At 43.8% G+C, this 21672-nt stretch overlaps 2 protein-coding genes across 3 annotated transcripts in view; one reads left to right on the forward strand and one right to left on the reverse strand.

The window, feature by feature from the left end:
- Positions 1–245: 245 nt before the first annotated feature.
- LOC138182538 (homeobox protein OTX2-A) overlaps positions 246–21672 on the reverse strand; it is a 32476-nt gene continuing 11049 nt past the window's right edge. The window contains exons 2-5 of one of the 2 annotated variants that reach the window (XM_069118497.1): positions 19259–19566; positions 11959–12406; positions 4688–4842; positions 246–1494 (exon numbers count right to left, since the gene is read on the reverse strand). In XM_069118497.1, coding sequence (XP_068974598.1) covers positions 808–1494; positions 4688–4842; positions 11959–12406; positions 19259–19333 — 1365 coding nt within the window. In that variant the 5' untranslated portion in view covers positions 19334–19566 and the 3' untranslated portion in view covers positions 246–807. The remainder of the gene's footprint in view (positions 1495–4687; positions 4843–11958; positions 12407–19258; positions 19567–21672) is intronic. The other variant, XM_069118498.1, reaches the window with a different exon arrangement.
- The window catches only part of LOC138182536 (kin of IRRE-like protein 3), a 174963-nt gene continuing 168506 nt past the window's right edge, over positions 15216–21672 (forward strand). Inside the window, exon 1 of the mRNA XM_069118491.1 lies at positions 15216–15676. Within this exon, the coding sequence (XP_068974592.1) occupies positions 15598–15676 (79 nt within the window). The 5' untranslated portion in view covers positions 15216–15597. The remainder of the gene's footprint in view (positions 15677–21672) is intronic.

Genomic DNA, 21672 nt, shown 5'->3' on the forward strand with positions numbered 1-21672 from the left:
GTTTAGACATGTTTTTATCTTCGAACATGCGGTAAAAGTCAATGTCGAAAGTAATAATTAATTACCATCGATCCCTTAGTTTTGACCGTACATAGAATTAATCTATTACGATATTAATTTGGATTGTACCCGAGGATTTTATTTTGCACTATGATCGGCACTATCCCCAACATTTTTTAAAAATGAACACCAGCTTCGAGAAGGTTCGAGAGAATACCAGAGGATTATAACAAAAAACAAACACATCGGGAGTTTTTTCGTTTTATTCTACTCCTTCTCTACATCCCTCCCGCAACGATAATCGTGAAAGCCAGTCATATGAATTATGTCTTGTAAGATATTAATTAATAAAGATAGAGGTAATTACAATCAGTGTTCCTCAGTTCTCTTACCTATGCAACAAATGGTCTATATAATTTATCCTTATTTGAATCTTCTTTTGTCGAACAGGAAAATGAATCTGAACGGGATCCGTGTCTCTGTCAATCATTACCGAAATAGGTTTCATCGCTTTGACACGATTTACCATTACACTTCGGAAGCAATCGCTAGTAGACCGCGGATCTTTATGAAAATCTATACTTTGATAAGAAATGGATACTATTTTCGTGTCTGAACAAAAATTTGCTTTGTCATTAAATAACAACAAACAAATTGTCTTGTCCATATCTTTTATATACCTTGCGTATTTTCAGATGTCACGATATCTGCATAAAGATTCGCGATCTAATTATAAGTGGCAAAGGATCCAGTAGTAGCTGTAGTTTCCTGAGTGCGGTGAGAGATGCCGGAGTTTCTACCAGGCCGCTATACCATCGCCTGATATTTCTGGTCAGATAGTATATAACCATCGGACTCCGATGGAGTAGCCATGTCGTTGCTGCCTGTTGGATTCAAATGATGACTGGTCAAGTGTGACATAGAAGACGTCAATGTCATGTTGTGGTGATACTGCGGATGGTAATTTCCTTGCGGGCTGTGATGCATGTGCGAGATCTGAGTTTGATAATAATCGCCGCTGGTATACGGATTCTGATAGGCATTGTAGGTCTGCCCAGCGTAACATTGGCTCGGGTTCACCGAGCCGGGTGACGATGAACTCCAAGCGAAACCATATTCACTGTGATGAAGTTGATTCATCGGTGGTGGATATGACGATGGCGGCAACTGACTCGCACCCGGAGTCAACGGCGGAGAAGGTGTAGTTAGTGCGCTGTTTGCTCCGCTTCCGCCGGTTGGCGTCACACCCAGACGCGGGTATGTCGAAGTCGTCGATAAGAGAGGAGAATTCGGTCCGGGTGCCTCTTTGCCGCGTGGTGGAGAAACAGGCGATGAGCGTCTACTGGTTGATGCCGACGAGGTCGTCGGCATCTTGTTACTATTGCTATTATTAGTTTGGTTCTGATTCGATCTCGGCGATCCTTTTGAAGGCGAAGTCTGCTGTTGCTGTTGCAATTGCTGTCTGCATTTCGCACGACGATTCTTGAACCACACCTACGCAAAGTAGAAGATATTTGGATAGATATTTGGTTAAACAAAGTGTCTCGGAAACTTTGAAATATCGCAGATCGTCGATGAACGAAGATCCTTTGAAGGATGGTAAGGACGAACGCAGCCAGATCTTTCGTGGGGAGTCTCCGAAGGTTTCGTAGAAACCATCGCCCGAGGGATCATGGAAAAGAAAAGGTATCCCGTCACGAGGGATGGAACCGTACAAATGGAGAGTTAATCGGTGCAATGGGAAAGTAATCGCGGGCGGACGGCCGTAACATTTCATTAAATCGCAACAATAACAACGGACTGGAGCAGGGGTAGTTGGAGGGCTTTTATACGCGTACGTGTGCTAGTTTTAGTGTACACGCTCGCGCTTTACGTACGTGTGTCCCTCGAGATTCGCGTTACCGATGTTTGTTGGCACGCATGCGCTAATCAAACCGTATCGAATACACTATAATCGCTTTCCTCGTGTTAGCGAAGGTGGAAAAATTCGCGAAAAGCTCGTGAAAAATTCGCGAGAAACTCGTGAAAAATTCGCGAATAATTCGTGAAAATGTTGCAAAAAATTCGCGAAAAGTTTGAAAAATGTGCACGCGACATTGTAACAGCATGCATGTGAATGAGCAAATTCTTTAAACGAAATAGAAAAAGTGCGTAAATTTCGTAAAAAAGCGAGTTCTTGCTTTCTCTTCCTTCCCGAGCTAGAGATAGGCGCGTTCCAAACAGGGACAAAAAGTATACCCCGGTAGGCCGCAAGTACGCGCACACGGACCCCCTTTCACTCCCCCTCATGCACCCTCCATAATCCCGGCACACAATGTGGCCAGGGGTGCGATCCTATGAATCTATGCCCGTGCCTTTAAAAGCAAGACCCGCCGTCATTGTTGTTATTATCGACAGCATTGTAACAGTTGTTGCGAAGAACACGACTCGCCGAAGCGAACAGGAGATTTCCAGTCGCCATGAATTTCGTGTTAGTTGGCTGAGTCGAGAACGAGGGAAGGATGGAGGCCTCGGTCTCGTCGAGTAGGGTTGAAAAGTTAAAATTAACGAAGCGTAAACAAATCAGAAATTCGAACGACCGCCAGAGATGTTACCGATAAAAGAAACTGTTTCGGGTTTTATCATTCGTCGAGGCAATAGGCGGATTCTCGTTTCGCAAGCACATCCTCCGCAAATGGGGTGCGGAGATTGAAGACACGTGAAACGTGGATATTGCGTATCAACCGTAAGAGAAATGATCCCTACGAGAAAGAGGAAGAGATGGATCTACGGGCGATGGGGAAGAAGAACGAGAGAGAAAATGCCCATTATCGCTCGATGTTTGCACAACGACACCCCCCTCAGGAACAACACACGGCCGGAGCAGCTACCCCAAAAACCAACCAACAGTCCGTGGTGCCATCCGGAAGCCCTCAGGGGGCAACCACAGCCAGTTCTACTGTGTGTATCGACGGCTAGGTGTAAATTGCATCACCATCTGGTTAGCATCCAACGCGGAAAACCAACCCATTGGTCACGAGCCGGAGCAGCTGCGTTGACGTTTGGTTATGACGAATATATTTTCTTATTTGCGCTATTAATACGATATCGAAGCTGTTACGCGCCTATACACACACCGTGTTAGCAGAAACGCGAAACAACGTCCACCCGTCTGTTCAAAGACATTGATACCGCGTCGAACGAACCGTAAGGGCACGAGAACGCTAGAATACTGCCTCGATAACGTTCGCGTGCGCGCCGATAACGACGCTTAGGAAAATTTTTAATTTATCGTACGAGCCGTTTCAAGATCCGGATATACATATTTTTTACGATAGTCAAGATTATCGTCGAGCAGAATTTAATACGTATAAATTTGTAAGGTAAACCTGTTCGCGAATAGAAGTTTATCGTTTTTCCTGTCGGATACTACCGCTTCTGGAGCCGTAGGCTCTTCTCTTTTTCACCGAGAAAATAACGTTTTGACGCGTTCCTCGATCGTAAATGATGGACGAACGACCTGGCGCATTCAAACGTAGCAAACATCGCGCGCAGCTGTGTCGTTCACTCGCAGAGACGAGCGTATAGAAACTCGCGAGCGAGATAGAACGAAGGGCTATAATCCAGGAACAAATCAACTATATGTTGTGTTCCATACATCGTGCTTCTGTGTTCCTCTACCTATATACACCTCTATCCCATGTCGAGCTCTGTCTCTGTCTCTGTCCCTGTCTCTCTGTCTCTCTCTCTCTCTCTCTCTCTCTTCTCCTTCTCCTTCTCCATTGGAAACTTTTAGATCCACACACCCCTCGACCTCTACTCCTCCCTTCCATCTCTTATCCACCTCTCTTTTTCCCCTTGGATATTATTCGTTCACGTGGGTACGCCTCTACAATGTACATGGTGCACACGTGTGCTCCCGTGACGTACGTGCAGTTGCGCCTTCATTCACCAGGGGCTTAACTTCGCGTGGAAACTCCGCTAGACGGAATTTCCTTGCTTTGTCCTACATCTCGCGATGGCGGTCGTTGGTACCACCGAGTAGCGAGATTACTTTACGCGTCGCCCCATCGAATTCGATGACACGTAACTTATCCCCATATTTTACAAGATACACGCTACGATGCTCTGCTCAGTTCGCGTTCCAATCGAATCAGAAATACGCTCTGGTGATTAAACAATGGCGATAAATCAAAGCACCGATACATATAGCGACGTATGGCTATCCCAGCGGCAGAAAGGAAAGAAGAGGAGAGACGCGCGGGGGGATTCGCGAGCTCTAATATTCCCGTCACGATCGTGACTTCGGGATATCCCGCCACGAAATAAAGATGTTACGAGGACCGCAATAAAAGCGTCAACGAGCTCGTCGGCACATCTATCAATGTACAGCCACGACCGGGACAATGGCGAAACCGGAGGGGCGTAGAGCGCGACGCCACGTTGTGTAAATACCTTAAATCTCGTCCACGCTTGCCGAAGCACGGAACACTCTCGTTCCCTCTTCCTCTTCTACTCGCTGCTATCGTCCGCCGAGATCGTACTTGTTCCTTGTGACTCGTGAGATACAGTAACCTATACGCGACGGATAAATCGCGACGAGTTTCTCGACTCGCCTAGGTCAATTTCCATGTTCTCTGACAACCACGGTTTTCCTGTAACCCTCGCGATGAGGGGGAAACAAGGAAAATAAATTTAACCAACTTACCTGTACTCGTGATTCGGGCAAGTTGATTTTCAGTGCAACCTCTTCGCGCATAAAAATATCCGGATATCTTGTTTTTGTAAAAAGTCCCTCTAACACATCTAATTGTGCTCTGGTAAAGGTTGTTCTTTCCCGGCGCTGTTTACGTTGATTCATTCCTGAAACAGAAATTAAACGATCGCAACGGTAGCGAAAATTACATGCAGTTCAAATATTTGACACGATCGGGAGAATCGTGCGCTAAAAAGGTAGATTGGAAACGCTTGTCGAAAGGACGAAGATGAGTCGCGAGGCTGTTCAACTGGGGAAGGGTAAGGCATCAGTACCGCAGGCCGGAGGACAGAAAAGGGGGTGGCACAGAGGGGTGTAAGCGTTGCGAGGTCGCGATAGCGTAATTTTGAACAGTTCCCCGCTACGACCCACCCTCCTCTACCTTCCTCGTGCCATCGAGCCTCGCTTGGCTCGTTCCGGGACCCACGTAATCCGCTTATGAGGGGGTCACAGGGGGTGGCGAAGGGAGGAGGACGGGGGACAAGTCAGGACGGCGGAACGGGGACCGAGGAGGGGTGGGGTACACCCCGGAATACACGACCATCCAGAGGACCAAAGTCGCGGTTCGTTCCCAGCTGCCTCTCTGAAAACGATGGTATCCAACACGCCAACGTACAACGTTCCAACCAATAAAAAGAAGAGGCTGGAAAACTGCGCTTCGCCAGTGTCTCTCGGTTGGAAGTTGAATCGTAAAGTCGAGAAAGGAATGGTAGATACCAGCCTGAAAGGATCGTCCGATGTCCCACGATCGACCAAACTCAGTTTTTTAAGACTCGACTTCGTAAACCTCTGCTACGAATCACAACGTGCTCCCGCCTCTCTGCTCTTGAAATCGTCGCTCGTAAACCGATTGTTCGATCGAAAGTTGCGAGTTTTGTCTCAGCGATCGTACCAGCGTGTAAAGTCAACTGTGGCGAATTTGAACAACGACCACGAAGTCGCGACATCGTATACGTAAAAAGAAAAAGCATCGGAGGCATCAGCAGGCAAAGAGAAGAACGCGAGGGAGGTGAAGAAAGAAGAGGAAGAAGAAGAAGAAGAAGTAGAAGAAGAAGAAGAGAGAGGAATTAAAAGCAACAACTCCTACCGCGAAAACAAGTTGGAAGAGTGGTTTACGACGAGAAGAGGAGGCAAGCGTGAGCAAGACATTGTATGAGTCGTACATTTGCATATTTCTCCTCTTTAAATGCTTTAACGCGAAACCACTCTACAAAGTTGAAAATAGCAATTATGTAACGGACGCGTGTTTGGATACGCAAGGATCAACAGAGTCGACCAAATAACTCGAGAGGAAAGAATCAGAAGAAACAGAAGCGCGAAGGGCATCGTCGATGAAAAGCGACAGCGAAGCGAACCATCTCGAGAGGGGAGTGGTGCGTGAGCTCTAAGAGGGCATCGGTTGTATCGGTCGTATCTCTCGCCCTGACCCTGCAACTGTTCCTTTAAGCTAAGAACGATATGTAACAACAGGACGTCGAAGTAAAGGATGATGACGATGACGCCAACGATGATGCATACACGCGATCGAATGGCTAACGAACTGGTCGAGTGGGCTATCAGCGTGGTAGCCAGGTAGATCGTCGAGAAAGATTGCGCCGGGCACAATGTAAAATTCCATGCCGGTTGGCTACCGTCGCAACGATGGCCACGACACGCCCGCGATCATTGAATCTATGATCCGTATCTCCTGTTCCGTTGGGTGTGCGGCGCGGTGCGGATCGGAGCAACGGAGGTTGGACCGAAGGGATGAGGCTCCTGGCGAAAGAGAGGAGAACAGATCCAGCGAGAGGATGCTTGATTGTCGAGTGGGCGTTAGCGCTACCGTTAACGACGGCCTTTGCCGGCTATACATCGGTCCATGTGAAAGCCAGGCCCTTATCCAGCAACGAGACAATGGAATTCCGATTATGGTCTTCCGCCTGCTTCTACACGGCGTCGAGTGGGCGCGAGGGAAAGCCCTTCGTTTGCTTGAATTCTACGCGAGCACAGATTCGAAACTCGAGCGTCGAGATCCTCCATTGCGCTTGATCTACAGTTTCATCGACTGTACGTCTTTCGCTGTTCGCCGACAAAAGTCCTGCCACGAACGCGAAATTGGACGCGAAAGTTTTTCGGCGGGAGGGATGGTAAATTGGAATAGGCCGGTTTGCCGAAAAGCGGCTAGCTAAGCAGCACTAATGGGACGGCAAACACCCGCTGCGTCCTGAAGTATGATTCGATTTATTATCGTCAGCGCGAGACGAAACCTGGGGTTGATACAAGGGTTGCTTTGGCTCATTGGCCCACAACAGGATCAGACGCCACCCTAATAGCAAATTCGTTTTCTGTTTATTGGATTCTTCCTTCCCTCGGCACAGGGTTTCGTGTTTCGAGATCTCGAGCGGAATGGGATCCGTGGAAGTCAATGAACCGATAACAAAATTTTACAGTAATTTGTCTCGCCCGCTGGAATATCCTCGGAACACGCCAGGTACCGAATGAAAATGCTTTTCGATCGATCGACCTTTTCCTCGAACATACAGCGCGATCGTTCGGCGTCGTATCTAACAAGAGATTACACAGAGTAACGAAAGGCTACTAATTAATCGCAACCTGTGAATTTAATGAATTACCCTGGCCGTACTCGGACACGGTATACGCACGTTGTGAGTCGACCGTATGAATTACACGACCGGTGCTTACTTATCTATCCACGATACCATCTAAAACTATGCTTGCGATGAAATATGGCGCGTCTAGGAGACGCGGCGTGATTATGCTTAACGTAGAATTTCCCTAAGCGTTTGTCTCGAGATTGCGTATGCGCGCACGTTATTGAATAATAAATACCCGAGATAAGACGAGACGCTGTTACTTCGGGATGCTTATCGAATTAAAAAATGCAAATTAATATCAATTACATCGCTCGATCCAGAGAACCGAACACGAAATCTCGTAATTATTGAATAAATTAAGTGGCTACCACGCGACCACTCATTCGTCAAAACGGTTAAGATCGCGGAGAATCATAAATTACTCGCAAACATCGAGAAGTCGGAAGGGAATCGAAATTAGCCGAGTGCGACAAACTCGTTTCACGAGCAAGCGGTTACTTTGCTATTCATAGAGCGCAAGATGCGACGGTAGCAAAATTCCAAATCGGTGAACGATCAAGAGGGATGACCGACGAATATCGAAGGAAAGTGAATGCGCTCGAGAAGGGAATCGAAAATTAATTAAAAGCTAAAATGCGAACAGGACGCTAGACGGCGCAAAACGTAGGCGGAGGGATGGATTATTCAGGGGACCGTGGGATGATAGCACGTGCCACTGCCGATGAGAGACGGAATTCTAAAAGGCCATCAGTTACGAAAACATTTGGCCGACTTTGCGTTTACAGCATGACCTCCGTGAAATCGCTGCATAAAGCAGATAACCGCATCCAACTGATTTGTCTCTCGTGCCTACGAAGTCGTAATATCCTCTTCAAACGGGAGCATATTCGAGACAAAATATTCGATATCGGGAAAAAAATGTTATCGAAAACCGAGCATCTGCGCTCCAGAAGACCACACAAAGTTTCGACGGAACGAACGGAACGAAACGCGTGTGGCCTTCGTTCCTAGTCGTTCTTACTTGGTAATCTAGCAGAGACGAGCATAAGTAAGTAACGAAATACCAACACACATCCGGGACAAGCGAATAATCGGATAAGCTTCGTGTTACCATCTACCAACCGATGGCTTTTTCATTCGCTTCCTCTTCTGTTCTACCTACTTATCGCCGAGGTAACTTATCTAGCGATTTGAAAAGTGTATCAAAATGAAAATAGTCGAGAACCGATCGATGGGACTACATATTAGAAACCAACGATGATTCGACCTTTGTCCACCGATCTAAGCGATACCAAGTTCCAGAGAATAGAAACAAGGAGCAGAAATGGAGAAAAGATTGACGTATCGATATCGTTGTACGTGATATTTCACTCAGACTCGAGTGTTTATCCTACAATTAGGACCTGGACCCGTATTTAGATCCCTCTATCGAAGACGATACCATCCGCCTACTCAATTTACTCGCGACACGCGTCAAACGACGCGAATCGTTTCGTATTTGATCGACGATTTCTCTCCGATACTCACGCGCGTGCTTGTTTAGCTCGATATTTTGTGGCCACTTCGTAACGACGATAGAGGCACGTGTTGCCGCCACGTGCCACGCTTAACCTGACGTCTAATTGAGTGATTGAAATTCTATCGAACTGGCAGCAGTCTGCCAGATGAAAGATTAAACTATTATCCAGCTATAAATTTTGAAGATCAATCCGACCGACGAGTTTACGTTGAGGAAACTTTCCAACTTTTGTTTCCCGGTTCCCATTTGATTATATTCTGACGTGGAATTGAAATCGGAGGCGTGGATGTCTGTTTACGCGTGCCGATGCCACCGAGAGGCGGAGGAAGTTAAGTGGACGGGCAATTTCTCTGCGACAACAAATAGTAGTCGTCGAATGAGAAAAGGGAGAGGCATGTGACGCGATTCCCACGTACCCGGTGGCTCCTGCAGCGTCCCTGTACATTGTACATCGGGGAGAAACCTCGGCGCGTTAACGACAACGTTTCGACACCCCACCTTTTTGGCACCCTTCGTTCCGCTCGGAGCTACTACTTTTTTTTTTCTTCGTCCCGCCCTGACCCCACGCCTGATTGCATAATAAAACAAATAACGTCGTTCGACGCGTCCAAACATTCTTCGAGCGCGCTACGAAACACCCAACACGGACTGTCTCTTTTCGCGCACGCGACGAATACATGGTTTCACGTGTGGCCACGACCGCTCTAACCTTAACATTCTATCCCGGTTCCTTGCCACTCCTTCGCGTAGCTCAAGGTTGCAGACGGTCGTTTAGCAAGATTCATTTCCATTTTAATTTTTCATTTCCCACCGAGAGAACGAACGTGCCAGCTCGTACATTATGTATTCGGCGAATAAAAAGAAACTCGATTCACGTCGGAGGCGGGTGGAAGGACGAAGACCGCGAATTCACACTTGCGGGCGGTTCGTAAGATTCTTGGCAAGTATTCGGTATTACGATCGATGAAATAATCCAAAGTACGACACGACGAACGGCGATGAATTTAACGAACGCGATCAGACCGTAATATTTAGTTTTTAATTGATAAAGGAACGATAAAAAGGGAAAACGCGTCTCTTCTGCGCGGGTCACCGATTCGCTCGTTTCTCGCAGCCGCGAGCCTTGTTTCTACCCTGGACTCTCCCGATTGCCTCTTTCGCACGAACGCGTATATAGACAGAGGGACACTCAGTTCGTTCCTCTCTCGTTCCACGGCTTTTCGTGTAGCGGATACGCCTACAACGGATAGGCGGCTGGACGCGGGTACGTACGGACCTAACGGACAGATCCGTGTTTCCATGGAAACCCACCTATCTGCGTTGGTTGGACCTATACTGCCTGCTGCCACCCTGATAAGCGGCTTACTCTCATGGTTCTCTCTGCTCTTCTTCGCTGGGGCATTCCAGCCCCTTCCTCCTACCCTCTTGCCACGACTCGAATCCCTCTGCTCTCCCTTCCTCTCACTCTCTCTTTCTCTTTCGTTACTCCGTACCCCTTTCAAACCACCGTGAAAAAGACGAAGGCGAAAAAGAGAAAAGTACGCCAATTCTGCGTCCACGTATATTCCTCGACGTACGCGAACACGCGTGGTAGCGCGAAGGAAAAAGGAGAACGCTCGTGCGTCTAATTGAAATATGCTCCGCCTTTAAACGTTTTGTTTCGATGCGATGAAAATCCATCAACGATCGACATACGAAACGATCGAACTTCAACGAGAATGGAAATTTACAATTTCTATGGCGCTTGGACTAGGTACTACGTTGGATTGGAAGCCGGTACGCAAAATTGACGAAGAATTTATTTGACTCGGGATTCGCGATATACGAGGAGTTTTGAAATGAAAAATTCGACCGATGCCTTAAAGGCAACGTTACGAAGAAATGCAGTCGAGCGCTTGCCACAGAATGATGCAAGTTGACTATAGTTAAGAAGCCCTGAGTTTACTTTGGCCTCATAGGGCTTCAGTCGATGCATCGATTTGCATGGCAATCAATAATGGCTAGTACGGCGGACAGGCCAAATACTTTTACTAGGAGATAACAGGCCGTATGATACGCGAAATATAAGAAACGGACAATGGGATCGAGGGAGTAAAAGTTGGGTAAACGATAGGAAATGTTTGCAACTACCAAAGCCTGCATCGAATAATCCTCGGTTTCGCGATCGAACGAACGCTCCTTTTACGTCTTAAAAATGAAAAAGAGAAATGCAAAAGAATAATGATTTTAAATAATATGCAAATCTTTTAAATCGTACTCGAAATTTGGAAGAAAATGAAGCTGTTAAGACGATAGAAGAAAAGAAGAACTACAAGCACCTTTATTTGGTACTTTCCTAAAATGGGAAAGCTGGTAAACAAAACGGTACCGATGTCTATTTCGTTCGTCAAACTAGAATCGAAATAACTATAATTTAAAGGGAAAAGAAACGGAAAAGAGGAAACGAGGGGAAACGTTTTTGAACGAGAACAGCTAACGCCACCTGTAACGACTATGTCTTAACACTTACCTGTCTCAAATTATCAATATTCCTTCTCTCTATTACCTATCGCAACCATTCAACGATTCAAATGCTTGTGAGAAATAATAGCGCCAATACGGATCGCGATTCAAACGCGACATTAATAATTAACGGTATTATAGCGCTACCGTGAACATACGCAAATTGTAAAGCGGTGATCGCGTGCCTCTGGTAATTAACCGTGACATCTATGGGTAGAATACAGAGTTTTAGGAATCGCTACAAGATTTGAATCGTCTCGCGTTAGATTAATCTCTTTAGTATTCAGATGCGACCATGTGGAGAATGTTTCAACGACCAATTACGATCATTAATTAATTCAGATTATCTCAATCGTGTAATTTTATCGTACAGTTTGTTATTGCGATTAATGTTTCATCGTGCAATATTATCTTTTTGTAATAAAGTCAATAATTTGCTATTGCTTTGTTGTATTGTTGTAAGAATAATAATACGTAAATATATAGTAAATATGTAAGTGTATAACGCAAAGAGTAACTATAATTGGGATAACCCATTCATCTATATCTCTGTAATATCAATTTTTGATAGTTCATGCGAATAGAAAGATGAATTAAAGAAAACTAACCTTGTGGAAAGGCAGCTAGTCCATGTTCCAAAGGATGAGGATGCGGATGACCGTGAGTAGCGAGTGCAAACGGAGACGGTAGTCCTGGGTGTGGGGCTCCTGGATGCGGGTGAGAATGCGGATGTGGATGGGTGCCGACTCCCATTGCTGGATGACCGTGGGGATGGTACTGAGGACTACTGGTCGGAGCGCAAGTGGCGCCGGTAGCCTTCAGGTACCCCGCCATGTAACCCGCGAGGCAAGCCAGTTCACCCGCCACTGCGGCTCTCGTATCAGAATGCCTTAATTGTTGATTTACCTCCTCTGTCGTCAACCAGGAGTTTTCTTCGCGGCGATTATCCTCACTCAATTGCGAAGGTAACCTCGCGTTGTTCTCAGATAGGCCCGGTGTCGGTTCTTGCGGCGCCGACACGTTTTGCCCACTGTTATTGCCTTCGTATACCTCCACCTATAACGATAATTATGTCACGTTGAAGCTACATTTCGTTAGCACTTTAAACACAGAGTCAACTATGGTATTGTATTATTTCTTCATAATCGAAATCGATTCTTGTCGAAATTAATTCTAATCAAATCTTGTCAATAATAAATTGCCCTTTATACGCGTGTTTCTCTTGCACTTTAAGGCGTATCACGAGTGTATGAACGTGTGTAAGCTACCTACGGTAGTGCTTGCCACTTTCGTGCCCGGTTACAATAAGGAAATTAGCATTTTTTTTGTGTCCCATATCTATTGTTGTGAACGACAATTTTCGAGAAGATAGGCACGTACAATTGCTTTTTGATGCAAAGAAATACGAAGTTACTGTATCGATACTAAAACATCGACAAAATTAATTTTACTGTATTTCGAATCCTTTCTTGCTTTTAATTTATAAACTTTCTTCAATGTCTATCTGTTACGTTAAGATATATCCGACTAAAATGTATTTAGTGCGATGTTTAATGTTGTAACGTGTTAGATGTCACTCACTGAAGATTGGTTATGCTGCCACATTCACGAAAATCCAACGTGTACTTGTATTGTGCTATAATCATTTTATATCACGCCACTGAACATGAACTCTCTTTCGTACTGCTTGATAGCACACGAAATATGAAATATATTTTACCGTGAAATAATCTATTTTCGACACCAACCGATCGCTCGACGCTGTTCGTTGCACATTAGAATTAACTACTGCTCTAGCTCAAGTAGCAACAGATACTGAGCACCTTGTAGAAATATTCAGCCCAACTGACGGCTAACCCCCCCTCACTTTCCCTAAGTAGTTAACCAGGCTCTACCTGGATCCCTTCCATCGGTCTCCACCCTCAAAAATAGGGGTAGGGATTTCGGAACGGGCCCGGCAAGAGTGGGACTATTCGTACGTATGGCCTGACCAGAACTCTTTTCAAAATGCTAAGGAAATGTTGCCAAGCTTGCAAAGACGAAATGGCTAATCGTAGTTTCTTATCACTATATTTCCCCTATAACTTGGAAATCCTAGCATAGCAAATAGCATAGAAAATGACTATCGTCGCAACATAATTTACACGAAATGTTGAGAAACGCGTAACAATTTGCATTCGTATGAAATGGATTACTAAACGAAGAGATTCTGCGAAGTTAATAGGAGGAGAGAAATACGTATACGACGGCGAAACATGAAATAACGGCGCGTGCTAAACCGGAAGGAAACGAAGGGAAGCGTGGCCCATGCTAAAAAGGCGGCTTATCCGAAAAACTTAACTTCCCACTAGACGCTAAACGGCTAAATAAACTTCCAAGTTTTTATCCAGTCGACGGACCATGGACAGAGGGAGATACGATGTGTCAGAAAAAGATGAAACGCGGAGAGGAGAGGAGAGAAGGATGATGCACGATGGTAGGTATGTTTACACGAGGGCATTATGGCGGATAATGTTTGTTATAGGCGTCTATGCTCTAGAGCCAGGAGAGGCGAGACTATCCGACGTTAAAAGGCCAGCCTGGTCGATCCGCTTACGGCGGATGAGGCTCAAATTGAGTGAGAGATAGTGAACTCTAGTGCAACTCGTTGCACGAGCATCACACATGTCTCGATACGCATACCATGCATATTTATATACAAGTAACTTCACAATTTATAGCATATCGCGTAATAACTTCGTTGATAAGCCAGCGTGTCAAGTAGGAATCGATATCATAATATGTAAACAGTATAAAGCATCATTTGGTAATATTTTATTGCGTGATACTGTGCTATTATATACCGAGGAATTCTTATGAAAAAAGAAATTACGTTTTCATTTTGTGTTCTATACTCGTAGAAACTGTTAAAGTAGAACAGTAAATAATCTTATTTTGCCAAACAATAGGTTCATATGTAAGTGTAAAACCAACGAGTTTCAATGTTACATCTTTAAATAAATAATTAAGTAAAATAAGAAATTAAATAAATAATATATTATAAATGAATATAATATAAATAAATAAAAATAAATAAATAAAATATAAATAAAGTATTTTTACTAGCACGTTCGCAGAGAAATAACTAAAATGGAATTCAAAAATAAAAAAATCTATAACTAAAAATCTAATAACTATGCCCTGCAAATAAAATGTTCAGAGACATTGTCGAAGCAGGTGCCAACAATGAAAATACATATTTTTTACCTGCACCGCAAATACACCTTACCATTACCAAAGAATTAATAAGACTGTACGTAGACCCTTTCCTCAACCCGCAAAACAGCATGACAGGATTACGGTTTGTAAGAAACTCTGTAGGACAGTAATTTCTGCGACTCAGAGAAATATCTTGGAAAAACCCTGCAGTAGTTGTCTATTTCACCTGAACATTGTCTGCTAACGTTTCTTGTCTCTAAACTAAACACGGCAAACATTACAGTACGTCAGTGGTCAGTCTTGAAGAATACATACAGTTAATACCGTTATATACCTGAGAACTTGAGTTTTGACAGGATATGGGACACGTGGTACCTACTTTTCCCCATTATTACCCCGTCTATTTTTATCTATTCTTACCCATCCTTAAACGTTCTACCCTATGCCGAAATTATATCCTATTAAAATTTTTCGTGAAAGAGTTTTATGCCTGCATTTATGAATCCATGTAGAACTTTTTTTCAACAACATCAGTAACTATTGTATACTAGCAATTACATTGATATAATTAATAAAATTTCAACATTTTCAAATTCATTTGAAAATACATAGTTTGCAGTAATTTGAAATACGCTATATGTCGGCGACATTGGCTACAGTCGTCAATAGTTCTTCCCTAATTCCTTAAATAGCATCTATTGCAGGAAACACTAATCTTATTTTCTTCGAAACATGTTAACCACAATTATATCTCCTTAGAGCATCTGTGACTAATTATCTGATAATATGTGCTCGCATGACGAACGATAAATAACCAAATTGATAGCTAATAATGCGTTGCAAATATCTCGATAGACCGTAGTAACAGTAGGTATTCAAAATTTCGCGGGAAAACAGAAATACGAAAAATGGCCGCCGCCTGATGTAATCCGCTACGTGCATAGTTACGTTCGATAGTTTTCGCGACAGTTTCGTTAAGAAATCGTGTTTCGTGTGGTTTTCTCGTGATCGTATTAACGAAGTGAAACAAAAGAAGACACGAGTCTTGAATGTTCATTGTAATATGGATTATTAGGAGCGAACGATCTTCGATTCCTGATGTCATCACGCTATTGTCTTGTATACAAGGTAAGTAAACACAGACACTTGAGAATAACAAAATACCACGTTACACGATACACAAATCGTCTAAGAGTCAAAATATGAAAGCAATACTCGGAAATATGTAAATAGTGAGAAAAAATGAGAGCGAACGTAGTAAATAATGATCGTGACGTTCGTAGGATGTTACTATGCTCCCGGCTGAGATATAATAATTACATATATATGTATATACGCGCTCTACATATGTTTCGCGTACAATCCGAATCGATTCGTGTAACCTTATCATCTTTACCATCGGAGATTGACTCGTCTATGGATGATCGAGTATAGTGGCGGTATAGTTGAATGATAGGAAAAAAAAATGACAGAGTATGACTTACGAGAAAAAGATAGGTTACATAGACAAGTTTGCGCAAGCCTCGCCGAGCGAAAAGAAGAAGGGTCGACTAGGTAAAAAATCTATATAAAGGTGAAAAGAGGAAAACCGGATGGGGTGGTTGGCTTGAAAAGTAAAGCAGGAGAAACGGGAGAGAAAGAGGGCGGCGTGTATCGAGTTTGCGCGTTTTATTCCTCCTCCTATGTTCAGGCTCCGCCCTGATGTTTTCACTCCTCCAGCTTCCCCATTCGCCCTTCGATCCCTCCTGGACCACAAGGGATCGTACTTTGTCGTCATTTCGTATCGAAATTTTAGTATCTAGATGACGATAGTCGCATCATGGAATCGAATCAGTCTTGACGCGATGAGTTTACGTTAGTTTTGGAACACACTCGACTCGTTCTCTTTCCCTTTTCTATGTTTTTTTAACCGAACTCATCTTTTTGTGTAAAAGAAAAAGGATATGTACACCATGAGAAGGTTTTGTCTTACGACTGCAATAAAAGATTATATCGAGTTACACGAATATTTATTGGGATACTGTTCCAACAGTCGGGTCTACCTCGTTTTACAGGCACTTCCCGTTACCCACAATTATGGTAAAGCTCGTTACGGTAGGAAAACTAATTTTGTTGGTATTGTGAATTTACCGAAGTGTTATACTTTTGTATTGTTTGGTCTTCATTCATTGCTGCAACTTTCATACCGAAAATGAAATATTATGTAACGTTTAATCTGGTATCCATGAAAATGTATGATTATCATAGATTTTGCAACTGCTTCTCGATAATATTTTATAAAGTATTTCTACGATTTACGGAAGCGTAGAATTAGCGAGCAACGAGATGCAGATTAACCAATGGCGTCATCCAGAAAAATTGAAGTAATCATCAACGGCTAATCAATTTTTATAGCTGCATCGAAAACACCTTGCGTCTAGATTCGATATGTAAAAAGCTGGTCCGCGTGGCATGCTTCATCGACATCATTACTTTCACTGGAATTCCAATGGCGTTCGCGTAACCGGTTTATAAACACGCGGATTTCTTCGATGCGCCCATCCTGCGTCGCACTTTGGTACCGAATTCCACTCATATACCTATATCAATCGGTCGATACCGAGTTACGTAGAGGGAGAGCGTCGGTCGAGTTCATTGTAGCTATGGAAAATAAGTGGCGTATAAGCACGTGGACGTAGCGCGCGATCGCATTCTTCACCGGCACACTCTAACTCGAGGGAAAAATAAAAATCGCAAACCCGCTGATAGCCGGACTATGTTTTTTCAGTTGGTCGGTATAAAAAATGCGACTCCTCTCGGCTTTGTCGTCGTCGTAATACCGTCGTGGAACCGAGATCTTCCTCGCTCTCTTTTATCCCATTTGTTGGTGCACGTTGATCGTGCTACCTTCTTCTCCCACACAGTGTCTTCGCAGAGGCACATAAGCGGCGGTAAATAATAAATGATCTGCGTCGGTGCGAGGCCGCACACGGACGGTTCATGGATAGCATGGAGACAACACACGCACAGAACGTTAAATACAGTTGCGTATTTACGACGGCTTGTGGGAAAGAGAGATGGGGCCGATCGGTCGCGTCGGCTCGCGGGATCCCAGCGGAAGAGTAAAAACCACGAGAGAGCCACGGTGGAAGGGGTCCAGGCTTCCTCGACGAATTTATAGAGGAGAAATTAGGAGGTTTATAGAAGCTGTGCGCGGTAGCTAACCGTAGATCATCATTAGAGGACCAACTGGGCTGCTATGTGCGGATACATATATGCCGTAGCAGCACATATTTACCAGCGTGCCACGGCACACCGACGCGCGTTCCACTCCGCTCCGATCCGCCGCTTCAACCTTCGCTTCTACCGAACTGCTTGCCTTTTCACTACGTGTGCCTCACCGGTCAAGTTCCACTGTAAGGGGGCAAATATTTTTCTTCGATGCGTTTCGCCATGGAACCCGACCACCGGATATTTCTGAAATATGCTTTTTAGAGCGTGTGGAAAAAATCCCCGGCCATCTAAAAAACGTAGCTTCGTTATCGAACATTCTTTTCAACGTTAGCCACTACGTCACGCCACTCTATATCATAGGCCGGTTTAGTCATAAGTACAAGATCTTTGCTTCCTTTGCACTTTCAATAGACAATAAGGATGAGGGTTATTGGTACTGTCTTAACTTTTATTATTCTTAATTGCTTTTCGTCCCATTTCTAAAAGATATATATATATATATTTACATATATATACATATATATATATACATATATATATTACATTTTAGAAATGGGTATATATATATATATACCATATAATACTTACAATGGAAAGTGTAGACGAAGATGTGACCACATATTTAAAACTCAAACGGATATACGTCATTTCAAAACCAAGAGAATTTGTTATGATAAATAGCCATAATTTCAAGAGCAATTTTTAGTACTCCAACTTCCGATTTTCTAGTCAAACGCGATCTCTGTTTCGTTCTTGCGTCGATCTTTCGCAACCAGAGTGTTCGTTAATATTCACCTGTTACAAAAAAGGAAATTCACCAGTCTAGTATTGCTGAATCGAGTAAAAGCGTATAAAAATCCGAGGGTGAGCACGATATTCCGTTGTGCGATTATAATCAGAGTCTTCCAAATTAGACGAAAAACTCGGACTAACAATAAGAAATACCGCGTAACAAACGTAGTGATACGGACAATACGATTGTGCATAAATTCCCGTTATTCGTGAACGGAATGCATGAAAATCTTCAAGGGTTTACGCTCGCTATAATTTTAACGATCAAGTGTAACTATGTTTATGTATTGTATGTTTATGTTCTCTCTGCGAGCAAAAACGACCTTTCTAAAGTAATATTTTTGGTTAATGGTCATGAACCACGCCCCTAGAATGCTTACCGAACTTGACCTACTTTCTTTCAGATACCTCCCTGTAGTCCTAATTGGACAAACAACTGTTGCAATAAAAGATTCGATTTCAAGTATTTGAGATCTTTATCACTTTCGTTTAGAACTTGTATAAGTTTCTACTCTAATATTTTAATACACAACGCAAGGACCGTTGTTCGTTTTTCCTACGATTTAATAGAAGGTTTATCCAGTATCTATAGTCGAAGGTAATCTTAATACTCGAGCGACGATTAAACAAAGGAAACAGGTTGCAGTTCGTTCCATTCGCCGTGGAAAACCGATGGTTTCGATCGTGCATACATGTAACACATACCTCTACCTGGCCGGTGGTCCGAGGACGGTTTGCCGCAGAAACAGTTAAATCTCTCGTGGTGGTAGCAAACACCATCAGTGCTAAGCCACAAATCCTGGCTTAACCCGAGCCTATGAATTGAATTGGTTAAAGCCCGCGTTAAACTAGGTTCTCTTCTGCGCGCAGTCAGCAAGAAGAGCTGCACCGTCTTTCTTCCTGCGTCGGCTACGTTCGTCCTCGTTTCTTCTGTTTGTTTGTCACCACGGTTTGTATCCTACGGTTCCAGTATCGTCTTCTTTACCCCTTTGCTAGTTCCGTTCGACCAAGACCTAATTGGCAAAACCAGAAGATTTTTCGACATCTTAACGCGACTACCGGGAACACACTTATTTGCTCTCAAATACAGGACAAAATATTGTTCGACCAGCTAGCTACTAGATCAAGCCAATAAGGGTTGATGCTATTCATTGACGATCCTTCGAATAATAATGCCTTTGAAAAAGTCCACTTGAGAATTCTTTAATATACGCCGTGTCCATTATTATGCGCCGAAAATTTGGTTATTCGGAAAATTGGAAAAATCACAGCCTGAGTTTGGAACCATCGACTCGAACGATTGTTCGAATAGTTACCGTAAGATCATATCTTTTTAATCGCGGAACTCGACTCTCCGGAATAACGACGTTTCGTTATTCGGGAAAATACGTGATCGATGTGCAACACATTAAAAAATAAAAAAGAGACAGACAGACAAAAAGTAAGGAAGGTTTCAGTTTTTACGAAGGTTTGCGTTTTAGTGAAAAAGGCCAAGCCTTGCCGAAGGGGTCTCCGCACGACGTAGTTCCTAAACAAACTTCGTTTACTCGTCGATCATCGCAGCCTGGGTAAACACAGTTTACAGGGCCCGGACAAACGAAATGCCAAATTGCAACAAACTGATCTATAACTAAATTACACGGTCTCGCGTGTATACCTCGCCTCTCCCAACCTCTCGCTCTCTGCAGCTATATAAACACGTCAGCAGCGTATTGTGTCGGTCTCGATCCGAGGATCGCAGTCTCCATTGTTGCATTGGTAACGTTGAAAACGCAACCGTGTCCCGGCCCTTCGTCTTCCCCATTCTACATCTCTTGTATATACGTATACACGCGAGAAGGGTATGTGAGTATGTAACGTCGGTAGAATCGGCAGAAGCTAGGCGAATTTCGAATTTCCGGGCCTGCACAAGGGCGTTCGCTGTCTTTCTCTGCGAGCACAGGTGCGCATCTCTACGTAGGTGCGAGGAATATCGCGTCAGACACCCGCTGGGCGATCTCACGGTAAATTTGGATCGACCATTTTTCGAAAATCACGACCACCGGAGAAAGACGGTTGATCGGTCGATTCGATTCGACTTCCGTCTTATCTGACCAAATGCCTTTTCTTCCTACGTAAGCTATTTCTCGGCTAAGCCTCGACGAAGAAAACCGGGGAACTGCAATTAACCGTAGCGCGAATTCGTCTAATCCCTTTAGAATATAGTAGGTTCGAACGAAGGAAGCTCGAAATCTTTTTGTTTTTCCACTGCTATAAACAAGCTACCCTCCAAACGCCATAAAACATGAATAGGGGTAGAATTCACTTCTGAAAAATAATGAAAAAAATGCGAAAGATAGTAATATATAGCGTGACTGTTCGAACTAATGATCGCACAACTTCGCAACATTCTTCCTTTTCAGAAAGGTTTATTACCGTATATAATTTTTAAATCAATAGAAGAACGAAGATGAACGGTATCAGCAAACGGTTAATCCTTCGCCTCTGCTGCTCTCAAACCTCATTAAGATATCAATGGCCTGTGGTAATTGAATTTTTACCTGATTGCTTACTGATTATTTTATGACCACTCGTAAGTCCATTGTGGGACAGAATTTTCGTGGAAATTCGTTCGAATTTTCTAATTTTCTAATTTTATTGTCTGTTGGGAACCCGTTGGCAATTTTATTAGCACAGGATAATGCACCATACGGTTATACGGTATTTGTCAGATTGTTTTCCAAATAACTAAATTACCAGAAATTGCTGTTTTATGAAACTATTAAAACTTTCTGTTTACAAGGGTTTCGTTACATAGGGAATGACGTTCAAATATATCAGAAACGCAAAATCCCTATACCTTTTTCGCTCCCAAGTGATCTTTCTTGTACTGCTATCGTATTACACGGGGACGCGCGTCTAGCGAGACGAATGCATGAAAAGCGACGGGACTAAAAAGTGACGAAATGGAGAAAAGAAAGGGGCGAGACGACAGCAGCCGGTGACACGTTGGTGACGCGACGTTTCGATCGAGAGACACCACACGGTTATACGATATAATATACCCGTGTAGGGCACGATATTCCGAGATTCACCTGTCCAGGTGGCGCGTATAACGCGAGGGCGACAGGTACAAACGA

The sequence above is a fragment of the Bombus flavifrons genome, chromosome 8, assembly GCF_040668555.2.
Source record: "Bombus flavifrons isolate JBK064 chromosome 8, iyBomFlav1_principal, whole genome shotgun sequence".
NCBI classification, from domain to species: Eukaryota; Metazoa; Arthropoda; class Insecta; order Hymenoptera; family Apidae; genus Bombus; species Bombus flavifrons.